This window comes from Xiphias gladius, chromosome 22 (genome assembly GCF_016859285.1).
Source record: "Xiphias gladius isolate SHS-SW01 ecotype Sanya breed wild chromosome 22, ASM1685928v1, whole genome shotgun sequence".
Classification (NCBI taxonomy): Eukaryota; Metazoa; Chordata; class Actinopteri; order Istiophoriformes; family Xiphiidae; genus Xiphias; species Xiphias gladius.
This window is the reverse complement of record NC_053421.1, coordinates 4922222-4945218: the sequence shown is the minus strand read 5'-3', so window position 1 is coordinate 4945218 and position 22997 is coordinate 4922222. Positions and strand designations below refer to the sequence as shown.

General features: G+C 40.1%; 2 protein-coding genes across 2 annotated transcripts; both read right to left on the bottom strand.

Moving 5' to 3' along the window:
- Positions 1-1385: 1385 nt before the first annotated feature.
- Positions 1386-13310, bottom strand: cep76 (centrosomal protein 76). Its single transcript, XM_040118743.1, has 13 exons — positions 12473-13310; positions 11968-12123; positions 11622-11706; positions 10334-10558; positions 9957-10142; positions 8564-8661; positions 8223-8351; positions 7674-7868; positions 4676-4842; positions 3646-3805; positions 3144-3317; positions 2500-2717; positions 1386-1822 (listed from the first exon to the last, which is right to left on the bottom strand). The coding sequence occupies exons 1-13, from the start codon at positions 12533-12535 to the stop codon at positions 1684-1686; spliced, it is 1995 nt and encodes a 664-aa protein (XP_039974677.1). The 5' UTR covers positions 12536-13310; the 3' UTR covers positions 1386-1683.
- Positions 13311-13543: 233 nt separating this feature from the next.
- ptpn2a (protein tyrosine phosphatase non-receptor type 2a) lies at positions 13544-22801 on the bottom strand. The gene is made up of 9 exons (XM_040118619.1): positions 22553-22801; positions 21229-21319; positions 21027-21127; positions 20758-20856; positions 20066-20203; positions 19639-19848; positions 18088-18252; positions 15597-15805; positions 13544-15265 (listed from the first exon to the last, which is right to left on the bottom strand). Exons 1-9 carry the CDS (start codon positions 22607-22609, stop codon positions 15076-15078), a joined length of 1260 nt encoding a protein of 419 aa, XP_039974553.1. The 5' UTR covers positions 22610-22801; the 3' UTR covers positions 13544-15075.
- Positions 22802-22997: the final 196 nt, after the last annotated feature.

The window sequence follows — 22997 nt, the reverse complement described above, 5'->3', positions numbered from 1 at the left end:
CAAAGTTTGGGCTGATGTGTCAACGATTCCCCCACAACTCCAAACAGCACCGCGCAGTATGGCATATAGCGGAGAAGGAGCAGAGCAAAGCACTCCGTAAAAACAAGACTACCCTCTGTGTGTCAATTAACAGAGAACTTCGATCGGGGCAAAACTTTCTGAGTCGACTTTTCCTGACAGCACAACTCCTCACTCAGCCAGGCCGCTGTCACTTCGCCTTCTCTGCAATTTCACAATCAGTCAGTCTCAAATTAGAAGTTTCAGTGGCTCTCGAGCCGAAATAGTGTTCTTACTGTGGTTTCTCCTCACTTTCAAAAGCGAAAAATATCTTCGGCATTTTGCAGCATGAGTTTAAATTTCATCCTTTGGCCCCCCCCCTACAGTGGGGCTTTTCTGGATTATTAGTCCTTATTCATACATTTCTACTGCTTTATCAGACACTGAGTGCTGGAATGGACCAATGAAGTGACCACAGTCATGATATCCAATCTGTATTTAAAGATGCTCTTACGAGCTGTCAGCATATGGGTCTATTGTATTGTATCGAGCAGGCCAAAATAGAACAGAGAGCTGCAGCTGCATCCATTGTGCCAACGTTAGTCTTAAATCGCCATCTAGTGTTGTGTTATTGCATTACAAATGAATATACATACACACTATTTACGATTGCTTTGGCACATTTTTTACAACAGCTTCTATGTGCAAAATGCACAGAGCCAAACTGACTTGCTAAATTCTTACCTTTAAGCACAAAATGGTGTTCTTACCTGCAAGGCACAAGGACACTCAATCACTTCGAATGCACTCAACTCATATAATAGCCATAATATAGCCTAAGTTTCAGTGCTTATTCCTTGTGCGCCGAGCACTGAATCGGTCCTTAGAATATGAACCAAAAGCGACACGTTTCAAAGGAATTCCCCTTGTTTTAACAAGAATACCATAGAGAGCGCGCTTAAATAGAACTGCTTATTATTTCACCGAGACTGTCATACATTTAAAATATACACTGATCAGCATTATCCATGTAATTATGACCGTGTCATTTTCAAATGCAACTGGTAAAATGTCATTAAGTGAACATATACGCTGTTGTGATACTAAGAAACCCTCTGCATCGTGTTATAGACAGACACTTTTAGGCCAATGATTTATGAGTTTTGCAATTTGAAATTGTCGTGAAAACTGAGCCAAAACAATTATTAAACAACGTAATACGCACTGCATTTTCTAGAATGACTTAGACCACTTCTTAGCATTTAAAGCTAAGACTTTCATGCAATTAAAAAAATAATCTGTTAATATTCCTGATAGCAAAAAAAAAGAATAGATGTCATCTACTAGAAAATGTCTACCATAAGGTCTCTAAAAAGTACACAGTAAGATTAACCAAGTTCCATTTATTTAAAAAAAAAAATAGAAATATAAATACAATTCTGAGCGTAAATGTCTGTACAAATGATGAGTCTACCTGACTACGAGATAAAGGCCTAGGCACCAGAGTAGAGACAACAGCCACAAACATCTGTGTAACTGTCTTTACAGTACAGTTTCATTTCAATTTAGTCTTACCACAAATATATATATATTAAAAAAAACAAAACACCTGTGGGGTCCTTATGAGGATATAAAGTATTTTTTGAAACGTAAGCTGGCAATTTTTGGGCCCCATATGTCCGTTGTTTAGAGTATTGAACGATATTTACATGCAAACATGAGCCACACTGCACATGCATTCTCTGGATACACAAACACCCGAACACGGACCGCCAGCCTCACATGGTCGCCACGACAACAAAATATTTCCTGACAGAAAGGGGACCTGCACAGAAGGAGACACAGAGCAAGAAAGATGAAGTACTGCAAAGTCTTTTATAAAATAATGACAAATAAATAAATAATAAATAACAAAGACATATCGTAGGGAAGATTCTTTTGAACTAAAAGCAATTTATGTACTTTTGACAAAGTGAGACAGTCAAAATTAATGGCTGTGTGTTCATCCACCCTCACCGGTATATTCACAGATAAACTATGGACTTAGACACGATATTTGTGTAAGTACATTTACTTTTGCTTTATGCTGTTCTAACAACGCAAACACCCTTAGCACCTACTGAACTATTCTTTGGTCCCTGTAGAGAGGTTCTCCTCTCTCTAACACCCTCTACAGCAAGGTCAGAGGCTGGTGTCAGATATTTTTTTCCCTGCACTTTCGTAGTAATACTATTAAAAATGTTCAGATTTGTTTTGAGGAATTTTTCAAGCCGTGTCTGCTCTTGCAACCATCTCGCATGGATGCCAAAAAACAAAAAACAAACAACAAACAACAACAAAAAACAACAAAAAACAAAAAAAACACACAAACCTGAAGCAAGGAATTTTATTTTGAGTCACATGCCTGCCAACATGAAGTTTATCCCCTGAGTAATGGGTCTCGAGATTTTCCCACCACACATACACACTGCTGCCAGCAGTATATTCAAAAATCTATCTTACCTGAGGCAGGTGGCGAAGGCTCTACGAGCATTGCGGTGCAAGAAGTGTATGGGGAAGCCTTTGAAAGTGTGTCCATCTGGCACTGCCCTCCTCACTGCGTCCTGGAACTCCTCATTGCCACAGGACACACCGATGCAGCGCTCCAGCTCATAGGCCGATAAGGCAGAGGAGAGGAGGTAGGACAGGTGGTCATCCCAGACTGTTGCCAGCTCCAGGTCCTGGGGGAGAGAGCGCCAGTGCCCATACCTTGCTTAGTAATTCTTTCATTAGATGTTGTGACACAACACCTTACCTGTAATTGGCCAATGGCCAATGGTCAGCTCAGTTAAAATCACACAAAAAAAACAAAAAACAAAACTTTGTTTACTTCTTCATAGTGATATCTAGCCATGCCCAGGTTTGTCAAGTTTTTATCGTATGCAAGTATATGCATACATGCTTTCAACTATGTTTTACATATATATTTTGAATACATTGTGAAATTTAGTCAATTTGTCAAACATAAATGTACATTAAACATAAACTACATAAATGTAAGTAAAATCTTAACCCTAGGTGTTTACCTTATTATGCAATTCTGAAATATATAGTATCATCTTATTTAAATTATGTCAAATTTGACACATTTTTTCAGCGTGTTTTACCTTCCTGTGCTCAGAAACCAGGTAGCGCATCTCCAGCTCCAGCTGGTTGCTGGAAGCAGCAGGATCCAGAAACGGGGCACAGAGTGGAGGCAGAAGGGGCAAAGAGGTGGTTGAGCCTGGGGCACAGACAGACTTCAGAGCCTCTTCGCTCATCGCCTTCCACCGAGACTGATTCTGAAGGGAAAAAGGAGGGAAGGCAGGGATTTGTCTGCCCACTGTCAGTTTTGTTATATCTTCCCTGGTCAATCTGATATGCAGCATAAAGGAAGATTTTCATATTGAAACTGATTTTCACCAAACCCTGACCCTGACTATTAACATAATACCTACCACCGACAGACATGTGAACGGCATAATGATATTTCAGTGGCCATTTTTCAACACTAAATACAACAATGGACCATGATATATGTGTAAATTGTATTTAATCAGAGTGATGGATCCCACTTCACCTACTCTGTGATGACGCTGGGGGTAACTGTAAGGGACACCATGCTCCTACCTGGAAGTCAAAGACGCAAAGCTCCACGGCATCGGACGGCTGGCAGTTGGCCAGGAAGGTCTGGTGGTTGAAGACACAGCCCACAGTGCGGTAGGGGGACGAGAGTTTGGGCTGGGGGGCCAGGGGCGGGGCATCTGGGTCTATGGCCTGATGGAGGTATCTGACCAGACATATGGAACATAAGGCACTCAGTCCCATTACAAACTCACTAACAAAATTGCTGGTATGATTAAAATGGCACATGATGCACAATTTCAAATGGATCTTTTCACAATTATGCTGTATAAACAGATTAAAATGAAAGCACTACTATGAAGGAAAAATTTTATCAAAAAAAAACAGCACACAAGGTCAACATTCTTGGACAAAAACTGTTAACTGTAGACAAAAATATGTCAGAGAATGAAAAGCTCTCAAAAACATATAAAAAACTTACGCAATACGTCAAACAATAAACACGATATATCAATGTTTGCTGACAGCAAAGGTCCTGATTTCTATTACATACTTACTGTAACAAACTCATTCCATATCAAATCACGTCTTCATTACTTCCAGACTTATGGCAAAAACACAGTAATTGAGGGATGGAATCCCAGAACTGGATAAACACCAAAATATAATCAACGGTTCCTTGGCCCAAAGTCTTGCCAAAAAATTTCATGGAGAACCATTCATGGGATTCTAAGATTGCCTTCTGACAAAGACACGACGACGATCTAATGAGGAAAACTGAGGCAAAAACAAAAAACCCAGTGTAGTTCAAATGAGTGCTTAGGTTTTAGCAGGTACAGGAAAACTTTTCCATTTGCCCAAATACGAGCACACAGCTATCTATGAAATATGACTTTTCGCCTTCTTTAATGTTAAAAGTACCCATCACCCAATATCTATAATATGCTGCATTTTCACTTCCGCCCAACATGTAAATACTTTGAGAGCGCCATTTTAGAAGCTGAAGTTTGATGCCAGAGGGAAAGGGGAGAGGTAAAAACAGGTGTCAAAAACACTTGTCCCAAAAAAATCAGACCTGTGTGCCGTCAGGCTCTCCCAGAAGGTAATGCTCCCATCAGTGCCGCGAGTCAGGACCCAGGTGTGTGGCACCCCCTTGGCTTTGGTGCCCACACACACGTACGCATCCAGGCCAAAGCCCAGGAGGAGGCTGCACAGCAGGGTGGCGTGGTCTTCACAATCCCCCTGGGGAGGACAGACAGTGATGGATTCAGCTGCTCTCGAGAATTTAAAATGTGGAAACTATAATATCAACATTATATCAACCATGTTTATTATTTTCTTAACATCAATCAAGACTGATACACCTATACTTAACCCTTATTTCTTTTAATTATAGCTTTATCAGTTGCATTTCAAGAGCAAGAGGATTTTTTTGTGCGTCATTTTAGGTCATGCCTCTCTGAAGCTGCAAAGTTGCAACAGATTCTTTTAATCCTGGTGAAACCTCTTCAAGAGGTTAGCCAGTTGAAAGCCCTGAAAGCTAATAATTGAACCTTTGAGATTAAATTATTTTGTTACATATACTGTTTCAAAAGGTCACGAATGAACTTCCATGCTCAATGAGCCCCTCTGTTTTTCTTGGAGGCTGGGGCAAGCTGCAAAAATGTATGATGGAATATGAACATCTTGAAACAGTACGGCCTTAATCTCAAAATATCACAACTTCATCCTCGAGATATTACGGCTTTATTTTTGAAAATATTACATTTTTATTCTTGAAATATTGTGACTTCATTCCAGAAACATTACAGCTTTATTCTCAAAATATTTCGACTGTATTTCTAAAGCATTATGACTTAATTTCTAAAACATATATTTTTAAATATTTGACTTGTTTCTCAAAACCCCTGATGTTTTTTCCCCTAACAGTGGCCCTGATACTCCATCGTAAAAATGTACTTGCAATGTTGCGGATTCAAATTCAGCTCGGGCCCTCTTTGATGCATGCCATTTCACTGAAATGCTCTGCTTGAAATCTAACAAAAATCAGAAAAAGCAGTTTGAAGAATATTTCTAAGTAAAAAAAAAACAAAACAGTTTAGGTGTGACCTTGGTTTGGGGACAAATTCATAATTTACACTTTGACGGCCCAGAGTTTAATCTTGCCGTATTCTAAGTTCTAACAGAAACACAATATCCCGTTCTCACTGCACTGTCTGCCTTTCACAGAAGTATTTAACACACAAGAAAAGTCTGTTGGGGCGGGAATAAGCTCTGTAGTTATCAAATTGTCCATGACAGTAAGCAACTTTTATTTGACTTATTGAACTTTTCCAGTAAAGAGGCCGGGGTTGAGCAAGGGACTGCTGCTGCTGCAGTGTGCTGGCTTGAGCTACGGGCAAGTCAGGATGATAGATGTTCCCAGAAGTGCTAATATGGACGGCAGCATCAGAACAGGCTGGGGACTGATGAGGCTAAATTAATTTTCCCTGGAATGAAGCTCATAAATCACAGCTGACAAGGGCCACTTTGTGAGAGTTGTGTTTTGTCTGTCTTGCCAGCCCGTCACAGAGGAGAGGCAGGAAACATTTATCCTGTGGTGGTCTGGGAAATTCCGCACTATCTAGTCGAGAGATGAAAAAGCATCAGTCAGTCAACTCTGTACAATTCCTTCTTTCTCAGAAATGACACAATCAGCTGTACTCAGAAATGGAGTCAATGTAAATGCGGCCGAACCGAGTTTATGTGCTCCTTTCTGACTTGCGGAACAAAACTTTCCTTTTTAAGGCAACAAAAATTTGTGACATTAATTCAAAGCTGACATTATTAGAGGGGTCAAACTTCGTTCCCGCTGAATGCCATCTTCTTGCCATGGTTGTATTCTGTATTTAGTTTGAACTCCATATCATGCAACCATGCTCTAGAGTCACTAAATTTGAATCTGGATGTAAGGATGTGAAAATCTAAGGAGGGAAACTCTTGTCCAACTAGGTTACAGTGTCATATTAGACAATGGGAGGTTCTATCATTCTGGAGTTGGGCAATTCAGGAGAGGCTCAAAAGCAGTCCACGTCACACTGCGTGGGTTAACGTGTTTTAATATTCACTGTTCATTAAATGACTGCAAGCTTAAACTAATGGTTAGATTCTCTGGGTTAGAAGAGAAAGCTCTTTTTCTTTTTGCGGTCTTGAGTGAGGAGTTATTGTTGCAGCATTTTCTTGTTAGACACCAGTGTGTGATTTTTGGAGCATGCCATTTTTCAAACGGAAAAAAAAACAGAGTTTTAGCGTTTGCGACACCTATTTACAAAAATGAGCTTAACAATGCATGAAAACAATGGAGACATACGTTAAGAAAAATTACAATGTTTCCCTTTTGATAATCACCAACTATAAGATCCTGTTATCTCCATCCAACATATAAACAATCTACAAACATATATGCTGCATCTGAGTATAATTATCATCTTTGGAAAGATGTATTCATTAGCACAAGAGCACTGTTAGATACGTCCAAACTGTTTGTACAGTGTGACAGAGCAAAGGAGAGCTCTGAAGACATTAAGGAGAGGCCAAATGGAGAGTTTGGATGATTGCCTTACATTTAATCAAAGACTGTATGTAACAAACAAGATAGTAAATCACAAAAAGCAATAATATAGCTGACTCTTCCTGAAACAGCTCACTTGACTGGTCAGAAAACACACTGCCCAACAAGGTCTAAACTATATTTCAGTTCCAATAAAGACAATGATATCTTCCACATCCTTTAGATCTATGGGATTCATATTTAATGTGTGAACAGACTAAGAAAATAAATGGATTTGAATAATAAGTCCAGAGACTCAGCCAGGTGAGTGATAGACATTTTACAAACTTAAGATTTATTTTCATTTAGTAGAATAAATATAACACCTCCCACTTCACAGGAACTTTGGTATGAGAAGCTATCAATCTGCCGTTGAATCTGCCATCCGCCTCCGACAGTAAGGATCTAGGAATGCAGTAAGTGCGTGGTCTTCTGAAAAATGAGTCCCTCTCTGTTGTGACTGCCAGAAGCCAATTCTCCTTACCTTCCCTCTGCACAGGAAAGCCATCAATGTGCACCACTGCTCCTGCTTGCCGCCTCCTCCTCCTCCGACCACCGGGGCCTTCTCGTGGGCCAGCAGGCTGACGAAGCGGGCCGCCTGCCGAGGACTCTCCAGCAGCCGGCCCGCCCGGAGGACACGCACATAGGAACACACCGGTCTGTTGACGCCATTCTCATCCTGCGTGAACCCCAGAGACACACACCCTGAGGTAAGTGAACGGCATGGAGCTAGATACGAATTTGAGGAATTACGAATTCAATAATCCCTAAAGTGGTTAGGAATATGAGAGGTCCTCCTCCCACACCACTAACACATTGAACCAGTGCAAATGAAATTAGGTTGCTCTGAGGAACTCTCTCATCAGTGTCTGTGTATACATGTAACATTCCCTTCTCTGTCCACTCCACAGGTTTATTGTTAATAAAAATCAATAAAGAACCTGCCTGGTTTCGGAAAAATGTCCATAACATCAAACAAACTATGTGACATAAAGGTTTAAATTTTGTCTACAGCACATGAATTTAGGCGAACCTGCGCAAATATCTTGACCATTTTCGATTGGTGCGATGGTCGGATCTCAAGGAACTCCCGCCACCACTGTTTGGCATAAACCAAGAAGAGCCTCTCCTTCTCTGCCGTTCTCTGCCTCTCCAGTGATTGCTGAATGAGAAATACAGTGACATCATATACTAAATATAGAGCTGTGATGTTTCTTTAATGATGTGTGTAGTCACTTCTCAGGAATATTGATCCTTAACAGCATTCTGTTGTACTGACTCACTATTAGTTCACAATGGTTGATTTTATTCATGAATAATGAAGCAGATGAATAAACAGTGGATTCAGACATAAAGAGACTCCAGTGTGCTGACCTGTGTGCCGATGATGTCGGCGCTCAGAGTCTCTGTGAGGGGAGGGTAGAGCTCCAGAGTGACTGTCAAAACACCAGCTGGGACTTTACATTCGCTTCCTGGTGACACACACACACACACACACACACACACACGCGCACGCAGGGGTGGGGGGTCAGACCTGAAGAGAAAAAAATATAGTTTTGCTACTCAAATTTAGATTATTTTATAATTACTTTTCCATGACCTTTGGTTATTTCTTGTAAAATACTACAGAATTTTGCATCTTATGGCCTCTAACCTTATTCAATAAAGAAATCTCTTAAGTTTAGAGGGAAAAAAAAAAGCAGTCTTTGGTTGAACTACTCACAGCTCATAGACATGCTCAGCATGTGAGGACTGGTTGTAAATAGACACGGCTTCATTTTACGAGGGTCATCAGCCAGACAGGCTGGGAACCGAGGCTTTGCAGGCTCAACAGGCTTATGTTTCACAAGAGGTTGTGGGAAAATATTCATTTGGACTGCAAAAATATAAAAGCTTTCAGTGTACCCAGGAGGATCATCTACAAATAGAACGCTTATAGGCACTACATATACAGTAAGTTACAGTATATGAAATCTATAGTGTAATTCAGAAAGGTTTCTGAAATGAAACTGACATGACCGGTGTGTGAACACAACCGTTAACAAAATCATCTGCATGAAATAGCCCAACCTGCATCAGATGATGCAAGCGGTTCCAAGTAGGATGACTTTAGAACTATTTTGACCAATAGTGCAATAGTATTATAATAGCAGCTGGTTACTTTCTGTGATTGTGGTTTTATTTGTACATAGTACTATTCTATGTGCACAGCTGCATTCAGTTAAACTGCTGTTAGGTGTAGAATCAGGAAAGTTGCTGGTTTAAAGGCATTATTTGTTATTGAAGCAGATTTAGGTGAAGTCCATCTGATGCTCTATTGCCTATTGTATGATAACTGAAGGGCTAGACTTTCTAGCAAAATGTCTGTCACGTCCGATTAGTTCTTCCGGTTGAATAATTACAAACACTTGACTTGCCTTTTAAAGAGGGGACCTTTTTAGTGGCACCTTTTATCTGTAAAGCTTGAGAGAGGAGACAAAGTTTTTTTTTTTTGTTTCTAGTGTAATGTAATCCAATTTAATGGTATATGTTATAAGTTTAATTTTCTAACAAATGTTGTTTTACCACCGCAATTGTATTTTTGGTGTCTAATGTGTCCACGTGGGCTGGGCACTTGTTTGTGCATGACACAATAAGAAACTACTCAACCAATGAACTGCATTCATTAGTCTTAGCTCTTAACTGTAGAGATGATACATTAAAAATACTAAAATAAAATGAATAATTCAGTATACACCATCACTGCAGCAGAATCACTCTTCCTCACCAACTCCCATCAGCTCTACAGCAAAGCAGGTCTTTCCACTAGGTGAGCTGAGGACTGTCCTCCAGTCCAAGAAGTAGGATGAGACCAGCGTCGTCTCACTGGAGGTGTCTGTCTTGATCAGCACCAAGTGAACCGGGTCACACACAGACAGCATGGTTGTCGCATCCGCCATTCTACTAGCCTCTCCTGCAGTGCCAAAAGTGATGCCAGGCATTGGAGGCTTTAAAGCAGTAGTGCGTGAAATTTTCAAAATAATACATGTCTACCAAAAGTGGGAAAAGTTAAAAACTGGGTACGGATAATATCTGAAGAAACATGATGCAACAGTGTAAGACACTTGAACCTGACTGACACCCATATTGCTGATTTACAAGTACCTATGCCATCTCTATGAATCTCTAAGAGGAAGCCCTCCTCCAGGTTGGGTTCACAGGCACAGGGCACCGGCTTTGAGCGAAACCTCTGATTGCGGAAGTGCAAGTAGAGTGTGAACGTAGAGCACACTTGACCAGGTAAAGGCTCCGGCTCCTGCAGGTGCTCCAGAAAGGCCTTACCTCCAAGCACTTGCAGATACAGGCACCGCCTTGACGGGTCACTATTGGCTGAGAAGAAAGAAAAGAAAGAAAAGTCTTCAGTTAACTGTTCAGACACTAACAAGGATATCTGTCTACTTTGTAGCTAACGCTCAAAACTGTAGGGAGGTGTGCTCAACTGTAAAGACAGTCTTAATAATTGTAGGCAGCGAACAAGTAAAAAAACAAATGAACAAAAACAAAAATCCTTGCAAACAGGCAGCAGCACTTTGACAGTCACACAGCACAGACTTTATTCCATAAGCAGTCATTTCGGCATTAGTGTGCCTTCTTCTGAATTTACAGAACAATACAAATCACATCATACGTAAAGAGTCTGTGTCAAAAGAACAATTACAATAAATAAAATCTTACTGAGTTCAATAGACAATATGCAATAACACGGCTTAAATATCCTTAAGCCCTGCATACTGTATATAGCCAACAGTGTATGGCAAGATTTCCCAGAGAGAGACCATCAGAGCAATGAAAAAGGTTCACATAGTGAGGGACAGGTATTACCTCAATATAAGCAGCAAAACCCAATATGGGTGCACATAAAGAATACAAATATGCAAAGTAGTTCAAGAGATAAATACTGCATATTGCACCTTTAACAGCTTTATGTCGTGTGCTACTCTGTCTTTATACTTTTATATAATCAGGGTGAGGGACTGTGTTTTTTGATGTTTTGCAAATTATTCCCGTCATATATATTTTGTATGATGATTTTTTTTGTCGCAAAGTCGCTCTGATATTCTGAATATTCAACTGTCAAACTGTATATTAAGAGACAGTTTGTTTGATCTACTTTTGTATATTTCTATCATTTATTTGCACCCATATTGGGTTTTGCTGTTCAGCTTCACGTATGATTTCATTTGTCTTGTTCTTTAAACTCTGACGAAGGCATGCTAGTGCCACAGCGTCAGCTCATGGAATAAAGTCTGCGCTGCATAAACGTCAAAGTGCTCCTGCCTCTTTGCAAGTTCTTTTCGCTCGTTCGCTGCCTACAATTAACAAGGATATCTTTACTGAAAGAGGCCCTGCTATTATGTTGGTTTATTTGCGTTAGTAAATGATGTTTTCTTACATTTCTTCAGATGACTAATATCTTTCTCAACAAAGTGAGTAGCCGACTTTGTAGGAGATCTCGTCTCTTCATCTGTGGGTGCTTCCTATCCAAGCAGACCAACGTGACAGAAGTGCAGAGCAGTCAGCAGGTGATTGAATTCATACATTGTGCAAACTGTTATCTGGATCTGGGTTTAAATTGGTATATCAGCAATGAAAATATAATATATAATATAAGTATTTGTTTCTGACATTCAGCTGGGAAAAGTCTATTTCAATTTCGAATCTGTTGAATTCGTTAACTGCTGCCAGCCTGATCATCAAGGACGTCAATGTGAAAATTGCCTGCAAAATGGTTGGTCAACCTGGCTAAAGTGTAGGTCCTTCATCACATCCTCTATGATACCCCTGCACTGCAGAGCACGTAGAAAGTCGGCCTCAGACAGAGATCGATGCGCTGGGCCTTGATCATCCCTCACAGTCTCAGCCAGCACCTCTCGGATCTTCCCGTGGATATCCATCTGATAACCAGAGAAGAAGAAAAAAAACCTTATTAACCTCCCACCTTTCCGTTCACGCTGCCTAAACAAACGTCACACGGGGACATTCACTTCAGAGTTTACCTATGAAGGCTTCATAATTGTCACCTGCTTTAATGGTATCTGATTATCCTCTTAGCATAAACTCCTCGCCGTTTAAAGTTAATCGTGTACCTTTGGCTTTCCGCAGCTCAGCGAATTCGCGACTGAATACAGTCGCACCGGTCTCCTTAGACCAGTCGCGAATTACGGCACGGCACGGAAAGGGACAATATTGAAGAACGAAGACACGTACAGAAATAAAAGGCTAGAGTTATGCGGGTTTTCTCACCTTGAGCAGATGGTTGTGAATGATTTGTTTGAGCTCGGAGACTTTCTCTGGAGGCAGAGACATTGCAGCTGATGCTCTCCGACCAGCTTTACAGCTTAATAGCTAGTCACGCTAGCAGTAGGGTACTATCGGGAACAATAAACAACTGTGTTTGTCTTAATGGCGCTATATTTGGTATGTGTATGCATTTGTCGTCTGTAACTCAGCAAAATCCCACCTCCTGACCCTGACAGTCACAACTGCCAGTTTGAACTGTGGCGGAAAAGCAAGCACAAATGCGGCTGTACCGATGCCTGACAACGTCCGTGGTCAAACCCAATTCCTCCACAAGCCTGCCCTCGAGCAAAATAATGTACGTGGATCGGGATATCACTGGTGAGACGCTTCAATTTAGTGGAATTTTATCTTACTTTTATTTCATATTGGTTGAAGAAATATATGCCATTTTCATTCAGGGATTGCGCTGGCTGCCCTATTTGTCGCCTCCAACAGCATTCGATTTGCGACAACCAGTACAGGACCCTTTTGTAGTACAATCTGTAGTTTTTATCAATAGGCCTGGAAGATCTATTTACTTGTTGCTACTTTTAATGTCATATCAACCCGTTTTAAACTATAAAAAGAATTGAAATTTCCCCCCTTTCATTCTTAAATTAAAATATAGCATTTATGTGGTTATACTTTCAGTAGTACTCAAGAAAAGGAAAGAAATCTGCAGTTTCTTTCAGTGGACAGCTATGTACAACAGGTATTTCCTCCTCTGCATACAGCAGTGCTATCCCACAGACAAGAGAAAATAAAATTACTAAAGTAGTCAATATGAGCAAGGCCTCTTCTTGAAATATTGAATCAATTCCTGGAATCTGCATTGAGAGACCTCCAGTCTGGCTGCATTGATTTAGCTCATGGTCGGAATGCAATTATGGAGGGATGGGGAGAGCTGTGGGTGGATACTGTAAAGCTGCTTTACTGACACCAATTTAAAGAAAACACAGGCAGACAAGCAGGGTTAGGTAAAAAAAAAAAAAAAAAAAAAAGATGAATGTTTTATTTTAATCAGTATTTCATGTTTGTTTGCTTTTTTTTTTTTTTTTTTTAAAACACCATCTATCATGTTCTCACTGCAGCTCAGCAATGTACAAAACTCCCCTGAAATCTTATGCGGAAAACAAGAATGAATGGAATGTTATGGTCAGACATATCTTTTCTGGGTTAAATTAACGCTGAGTAAAAGCCATGTCAAACAGTGGTAACCTGCCAATCACCAGCACATCATTTCATCTCAGGAGTCAGTTCATGCTAATGTCACATTTGGTGTGCAATCAACTCTGATACCATTTATTGTATCACACCTCCGGTTACTACAAAGCAGTCGATGTAATGTTATTTTTGTTATGTGGGAAACAACTGCTCACATAAACCCTTTTGTGTACTGATCATGCTAGGAAACCTCAGAGCACACGTTTTTCCATTTAACTCACTTCAAGGCACATTAAGAGCTATCTCAAACCAGCTAACAAACGGGTACAGACATGTTTGCTATCACTCTTTCCTAAGACTCTCTTCTTCAATTCATGGTGCTCTGCTCCAACTTCTAAATTGCACTATTATAGCTTTAGATTGGTCCCAGTCAATTAAAAATCAATTTGGTGATACTATGGGTTCAAATTAAAAACTCACATGCAACACAGAGGTGCTTTGACTGGTATCATTTCTAACAATGCAAGTGTCAGTTATGTCAAAGATCCAACAGAAAATACATTCCACAAAAAGGGAGTACAATTTAACAGCTTGCCTGGCTGGTATCTTAATAAAAATGGACAGCTTTGCTTTGGTTTCCTAAAGTGGGATAACCTGAACACATATGAACCCATCCAGTGGGTGAATACACGCATTAAGCTGTGAGGGACCCAACAGCCAGTATGATCGATGTGACAACCAAAACTAATGGAAAAAATGTGCTTATTTAACAGAAAATTAAAGGTTAATATTCTAGCAGAGTTTGAAACATACTGGGAGGCCCTGCTAAATGTGTATGGAAGAACAAGTAGCGCTCTGCTAAACCTCTAAATGCATGTATGAAATGCAAAATTCATTACAGAAAAATGAGGGAAAAAACTCCATAGCTGACCTCTAGGGTGTGGAATCTTCCTACGTATCTATGGTAGGATGGACAGTCAACACAAGTCATTTTGAAATGCAAAATGTAAAACATGTCCACAGATGATCAACACACATCTGACCATTACAAGTAAAGAATGCAAAAATAAACCTGTCAGAATATTTTTTTTCTTTGTACTGCACCTTTAGTAAGTTTCTTTCAAAGCAATTATCTATGATACAGTACATTCATCAACTGTGACAAAAAGTAAAGAAATTAAATCATCGTGCTGGCACCAAGATCCTGAGATGTTACTATGTTTGTTAAGATCTTACATGAAAAATATACACACACTCATTTGATCTAGCGCTCCTGCATTTTGACCTTAAAGAAATAAATACCCTCAGTTATGCACATCTTATCATCTAAATCTGCTTAGAGAAGTACCTAACCCCAGGTACTGGTGCAAAGTAAGAGTCAGTTTTAAGTGACCCAGAGGGTTTCACTGGGAGTACAACCAGCAAACCAGCAGGCCAACAGCCAAAGCTGCCCCGGCACCGACGTTGAGCAGGACGGGCCTCCAGTACAGCCACTTCTCTCGTTTCCTCTCCGAGTCGGTCAGTCTCTGTTTCATCTGCTGGACCTTCTGAGCGGTGCTGGCAATCCTCTCTTCGCGGTGTCGCTTTCTGACACTGAAATAAGAGTCAGTTAAGGGAAAGCAGTCAGCAAACAACAGTGTGGTCAACACATCATATCACACACCATGCCACTACCGTTTCAGAGAATTCAAGTACTATTACGTAAGAATGACCAGTGAAACTGTCGGGAGGAGAGGAGGGTTAGAATCTGAGTCAAAGAGTAATCTCAAAGTGAAATTTTAGAGCATAGATGGGAATGAAGGTTTTAAACCGAGCTTGGATCGCATGACTGTACACAGTGAGGAGTCCAACTACAGCATTTCACCTGTCTTCACAATGAACCTGACAAAATTCACTTTAAGAAGTCCTGAGCTGTGTTACTTACTGCCCAGAATGCTCTTCCACGTTCTGGTCGTGGCTGTCTGGCTCTGTTGCCAGCAGGTGGTCTCCTGAGCCGGCCTGCAGCTCCAGACAGGGTGCTGGCTGCCCGTTGGGCCTGCTGTCGTTGAGGTGAGGTCTGGGTGGAGGTGGTGGAGGGGGCAGATCTGGCTCCAAGGAGGGGGCAGATCTGGGCAGCACTCTCTGCTTGTTTTGCTACAGGGAACAAGACACAAAGACACAACACACAATTTACAGTAAGTTTCCTCCCAACTCCCAGCTCCCGGCAGAGAGAAAGACAAAGTTTCATCTGTTGACAGTGACAGGCTAGGAAAATATTTTGAGCTACCCAAGACTGTCATTTCCTCAATAGTGAATCTTTTGTGACCACATTCACCCTTGTTTTTGCACATTTGCAGTTTATGGACTAAAGACCTAAAAAAGGGAATCTAAACTTACAGAAATGCAAAGAAACATGGGTTACATACAAGATACAATGGCAGACTTAAAAAAGCTTATGTATATAATACTTATATTTCATTAAAGCTGCTCTTGGCAGAATTTTAAGCTTCATAACCTCACCACAACCATTTAAGTTTCTTAGTAGTTGTGCTTTATGTGAGCTGTCTCAAAGACAGTTTTTTTGTCAAGAAGCATAATTTGATGCTGAGAGATGGCTAAATTTCTTTTAGCTGCCTCAGTTTCAGGGTTCTAGCGCTGTACATGCTGGCTCGCAGTCACGCTGTCATGGCGTACTGGGACACTTTAACAGAACGGAGCCATTGTTAATTTTATTACACCTGTGCTTTCCCAATTATAATAAGTCAAGATGTAAGCAAAATGTAACCCTAACCCTAACTGTGAACACATGGCCATGTGAGCACTGTATTAAGATGGACTTGAAAGAATCTGAACCTACCCTTTAAGAATAGCTAACGGAAATTTAAACTTTACAACACTGGCAGCTGCTTGAGTTTCTCAATATTTGTATTTTATGTGGTCTGTTATTAAGATAATTTATTGTCGACCGATTGGAAGAACAGAAAAACAGGTTTTCTGCAGGGTTAACACTTTAAGGCTTAAGTTTTTAAGACCTTATTAATACCACTTAGAATGCAACTGAATACCTGCTTCACAATCATACTGGCTAAAGTATGAAAATATGATCGAGAGTAGGAGGGACATAATGGTCTAGAAAGACTGTTTACTATTTGCTATTACAGCACATTTTTCAGTATTTCCCAGCAGTACATAACAATAATTTCTAAAAATATAATTAAAATAATTTGACCTGGACCAAGATAAGGGTCATAAAATGTATGGATCAACCAATGAAAAATGATTTATTCATTATAATTTCTCCTAAAATTGACACTTATCCATTATGTGACGATGAGTTTCCTAGCTAGTGTAGCTAGCGATAGGGACCATATTTGCTAAAGGACTTTGTGTGATTGAAACTCCACAAACAAGACGAAGTTAAAACCTAGTATATGGCTTGAGCGCCCTTTATCTGTTTGCTTCTCTCCTACTCTCTGTGCTCACATTTACAGTAATTTGATATGGCTGAATTCCCCATAAAGATGTTCTCTATTACACGTTTTTCTGTTTCAGTTGTCAGACAGTGGAACAAGTATGAAATAGTGACTGAAACCCGGCCCATTAAGACGACATGTTAACCAGGAGTCACTTCCAAGCAATTTCCAAGCTCCTGCTCCGCACAGCTAAAATCCTGATTTTATAACTGCAACATCATCTGACCAAATCACCTACACATAAGTTAAAGGCAACAGCTGTGCTGTGATTTTGGTTGCATTTACCTGTAAAGAGATCACTCAGAGAGAAAGTTAGAAGCTCATTCACATCTTTGTCAGCTGCTGTACGGTCAATTGCATGAGAAACATAGGAAGGTGTGCCTGCGGAGGGAAAGCCTGACCTCACACTCACTGGTGACACTCTTCTATAGAAAGTAGCTAAGGTTTGTCCAAAAAGTTGCTAGTTTTGTCACTACGTACTTTTGTGAGGAAAAGTAATTAAAAGGGTGTGAAACGTCAGTAAATCTAGTGGCTAAGGCGCTAAATTGGCAACAGTGCCTGTAAACACCCCCTGATGAGGCAATAGAAACTGTTTGCGCCAATTAATTTTAAAAGAGCAAAAACCAATGGTGTCACTTCAGCACTCTGTCAAATGGCATTTGGCTGATCAATGTGCAACACAATCAGTCAGTCAGACAGTAATTCAGTCAGTCAAGGACATTTGCATTTATAGGGCTGGCCCCACTGCTGTGGTCAAAAAGGACTCAACCGCCTCCTGCATTCACAAGTCTAAAAGTGTGAGCTGTCGGAAGACATTACACAATGAGATACCTAAAAAAAAAATCTTACCACAAACATTACTGTTTGCAGCAACAAAGTGTAAATTATCTCACAACAGCTCAAATATGAGCCTGAGCCATTCTGAAAGTACAGTCTTACTCCACAGCCTTGTGACTGAGCTACCTGTGCAGCTGAGTTGTCTGTCAGGATGAGCTTGGCTCCCTCAATGACAGCCATGTAGGAGAAGCGGAGCTGGTCGGGGGTCTGGATCAGACCCATACGATATTCCCTCATATCCAGTAGCACCTTTTGTATGTCCACTGATGATGGATTCCTCCACTTGTCCATCTGCAAAACAGACTATCATGTTTAGAATACAACTGAAAAAACTGCAGTTAAGCCTATGTTTTCACTAAATACTGAAAGACTATCAGACAGCTTAACAGAGACTCATACCTGTTAGATCAATTGATTAAATAATCAAAAATAAATCAACTAAGCTGTTATTATGCTGCTTTTTAGAGCAGTGAGTCTAAAACTGTCAGCTTTGACTGTGTAAAAGGTGAACAAAGGACTTATTCTTGCCAACAGGTAACATAATTATAATGACTAAATTGTAATCACACAATCAATCTTATTTTCAAATATTTTATTAAATATTTAAGACCCTGATAACTATGTTATTTCTCTACAGCTTTCAAATTACAATGTAAGTTGTAATCCTTTGGATGGGGCCTGACACCTCAGTTGGGAACAGCTAAATTAAACTACCTAACTGTTGAGCAGCTACAACAGTAAAATGCTATACAGTGTGTACACTGATGCAACAGTATGTATTAGCAACCTAATAATCTTATATACAGTATATCAGTCACAGGGGACATTTTTCTGTGTACTTTTACTTTTGCTGATAATACTTACATACTTTTATTTAAGTAGGATTTTGAAAGCGGTACATTTACTTGCAATGGATTATTTTTACATTGCTGCATTGCTACTTTTACTCACGTAAAGGATCTGAGTAATTCTTCCACCACAATCTCGCTCCCTTTCTAGGTCTGTTTTGGTTTAACTGAACCGTAGCTTTCATTTTTGAATGCAGCTACTTCTCCTAGGATTTGTCAGTACAGTTTTAAATTTCTGTACTTCTTCCAGACCTGAATCTCTTGAATTGATGACTTTTACTTAATGTCCACTGCTGATATCTCAAAACTTAGAGTATTTATGGTCATCTTGCCCTATCAACTGTCTAGTATCATACTGTGGATGAAGATTATTTCTCACAGAAACAACTGTTAATACAGGTTGAATGACCACAGAAAATGCTTACTTTAGGCCAATACAGTAACATTCAGTATTTACGTAATTTTCTACTTGTCTTTCCAATTTTAAAATTTATCAAGACATCAGACCCTACGAGTTAGCGAAGTATTTTCAAACTATCCAGACTTGCATGGAAGTACAGGAGGTTAAGAGTTACTCATCATGGGGGGAAAAAAAGGCATTTACCAGGTATTCAGTGTAAATGCTTTCTGCATTTACACTGAAAACCAACATGCCACAACTTCTCCCTTTGCAGCTATCACTATGTATAATAACAACATCAGGAGTATCTCATCTTACTCTCTTGCCAAAACTTGAACCTCTTTAGTAATGTTTTAACTCTTTGTTTAACTTGGACATTAGGCAACATTTCCCTTTCAAGGGGGTGACATCCCCCCTCCCTGTTCTCACCAGGACCAGGCAGGTGTCCACCAAGGCGAAGGTCCCTGAGCGTCCAATCCCAGCACTGCAATGCACCACTGAGGGCCCATGCTCTGAACTCAGTGAACCAGACTCCCGAACCTTGAGGAGGAAGTTGAGGAAGGAGGCGGGAGATTCCGGGACACCAAAGTCAGGCCATGTGGTGTAGTGAAAGTGGTAGATCTCCCTCAACTCCCCTGTCTACGACAGAAAAATAGGATATAGGATATATGGCTATGACTGGAGAGTTGCATAGAGAGCTCTGCATGCAATACATCACACAAACTACGAAGCAATGAAAATAACTTATTTTAGTAATGGACTGCAATTTTCCTGAACCCCAAACGTAGCACTTTTCAACACACAAACTACTGGACCACTCCCGATTCTAAAAAGGTAGTCTCCCTCCCATGCTCACCTTTGTGTTTTGCAGTTCTAGCACTCGGATTGTGTAATAGGATTGGTCCTCCTCAGACAGTAGCCTGACAATAAACCCGGTGTCCGTGAACGACATCTGTAGCTCCTCTGTGGTGGGCCAGTACTGTGCACACTTTTCCTTTTAAGACAGAATCAATTACCTCAGTCTTGGATAGGAAGCCACATACTCTGAGTCCTATGAAGGGTGTGTGGACTGAAGCATTGCAGGATAGATGCACTGAATTTAGTGTATAAATCTTTATCAGTACAAAAATACCATTACCTGTGTAAAGGTATGTGCTATGTCCAAACATCACATCTGATTATGTTACTTATCCTTTAGATCATTATGGTCAATAGTACTGTGTTATTATACTACATAGTCCTCGGCAGCTTGTTTCCACAAGTCATAAATAGTCATAAACAGAGCCCAAAAGCTTTACAAAACATTAAACTGACACTAACCCTAAACCCTCATGACACCGCATAAAAAGGTGTAGGATTTGAATGAATTAGGGCCAAACTAGCATAGAAAATTTATACAAAGTGATCTGTGTGTTGTAGAAACATCTGTCCTTAATGTTAGTGTCAATATATGACACCTTGTAACATGTCTCCCAGAACTTTTGTAAGAAAGTGGCAAGAAGGTATATGTGATAAATGAATGATAAACAGGTGCCAAAGTGTACTCACAGATCCCTTTTCAATGACTCTGTTGAGCATTATAACAGCTTTGGAACACTGCTCCCAAACCATCAGCCAGAAATGACCACAGGTATTCCTCAACGGCCCCTGTGGAAGCAAAAGAGAGAAAGGCTCATTAACAAAAAAACCCAGTTATTATCAAAGCTCACAGAACATCAAAGTGAAATCCTTCACATTCTTCTTTAAGTGGCCCACGGATTTCTTCAAAGTATACTTATGTAGACGGTGTCATTTACATTGCCCGTACTACACTGTACCTGAGAAAGAATGTAAGCTCTTTGGGCTTCTTCCATCATGACTAAACTTGCATTGATGTAGTCATTTTCCGAGTTTTCAAGTTTTACTCGACTGTGATCGTCTGAAACCAGATGGGAGATCACAAAGATATCACAAATCACAAAGACGTCATTCGCAGTGATATGAATTTCCATTAAAAACCTTATTTGTCATGAGACTCACATGGGCTGACATCTCTGTAGCGGTTCAAATTCCGATTCACTGGAAGTTTTGCCACTTTGTAAGGATATTCACTGGCTTGGTTACGGATCTCCTGTTGGAGACAAGAAGACAAGCAGAAAGTTAGCAGTATCTCATTAGGCTGATTTATTCGGCAACATCAATGGGAGACAAATTGTTGACAAAGTGGTACATACATAGGACATATACCTCCTGCCTGACAGGAGTGCGGGCAAGTAATACTGGCAGCATTAATGCAAATACACACAGAAATAAAAAACCTTCAATACAGTATGTCATTTGCGCTGGATTCATTGGGACTGTCATCTGTATTGACATGTACTGCTCTGCTTTGCTCTCATTTGTCAAGCTATTTTATCATATTGCCGTGTGCTGTTGTTTTTACTACAAATAGCTTTCATTGAGTGTATGGGGTGCGGTCAAAGATGATCAACCAACCTGTGTTATCTCTTTCTTTTTAAAAGACAGATAAATAGTAGCTGTTTTACCGATAAAAACAAAAGCGACTAAATTAAAAAACAAAACAAAACAGACTTTAACAGACACCAGAGCAGCTTCAACACTTGTAGTAAAGTAAACATGAAAAAAAAAAGTCCACTTTGCAGCATATACAAATTATACTCTGATTATACTGTTTTAACTTTTGAGTTCTCCATCAGCGTAATTTATCTGGCCACTTTAACAAGATCAATAATACGCCGTAATGTATAAACTCATTGTTTACGCTGTAGCACCAGTATTTTTAGGTTGAGTGCTTCTCTGTAACTTCTAATCATTTTAACTGTTCGCTACACAACATCTCCAGTTGCACTCTACCCTCCAGTTCCGAGCTACATATTACTTGTGCCAAAGTTGCACCGGAACATAAATATTATAAAATAAATGTTGGGCTCCCTTGGACAGCTGGTGGTAAAACACATGCGCTTTTCTCTGGAAGTCCCGATGAATTCTCAGAAACCGCGGCTGACGTCTGCTAGCGTCAGCCAGCATTAGCTAACTGAACTCAACTATGAAGACTGTACCGCTGCACGTTTTCTAGCGACAAGCTTTCTAGCTACGGAAGTCGGCGAACACTTGCGCGCATTGCTAGTTTCCCATTCGCCTTTACTAAGTTTTTAGCACCACATACAACCTTTACACCATGTGTTTTAGTCTGTAAATTAACAGAGCTTAATGTGCCACCCATAAGGCTAAAAGTAACCAAATAGTGGAAAATGTGTAAACGGGTTAGCTATCAACTTAGCTAGCAAAGTAAGTTAGCAACCGATCGTCATAGAAACACGAGAGGCCCAGTGTCCGGACTTACATTGTAAAGGTTTTGCCATCTCCCGGACGAATCGATGTCTTCAAATTCTTGCTCCATTATTTCGTAATTAGTGCCCTGAGACACTTGCTGTATGATCACAGAGTGTTTGCAGCACCGTTCACCAAGTTACTCCTTTCTGTCAGCCATGTAAACAGCAGTCTGTAATCCTGGGATCCCTGCGGGAAGTCTGCAGCTCCTGCACAATACTGCATGCGCTCTGACTGAATTGGGTTGCCAGTTATGTGTTTATCTCAACTTACCACACAAAATAATTCCAGCCATTTAGTGCTGTGTGGATGTTTTATTATATTTATCGGCATATATCAATATTGATATTTAGTTGAAGCTAACCAAAATTATTTTTAATATTTTAAAATGTATGTTTATGATTTTTTCAACATTATTATGCAGAGAACATTAGTATAACCAACAATTAGCATACAAT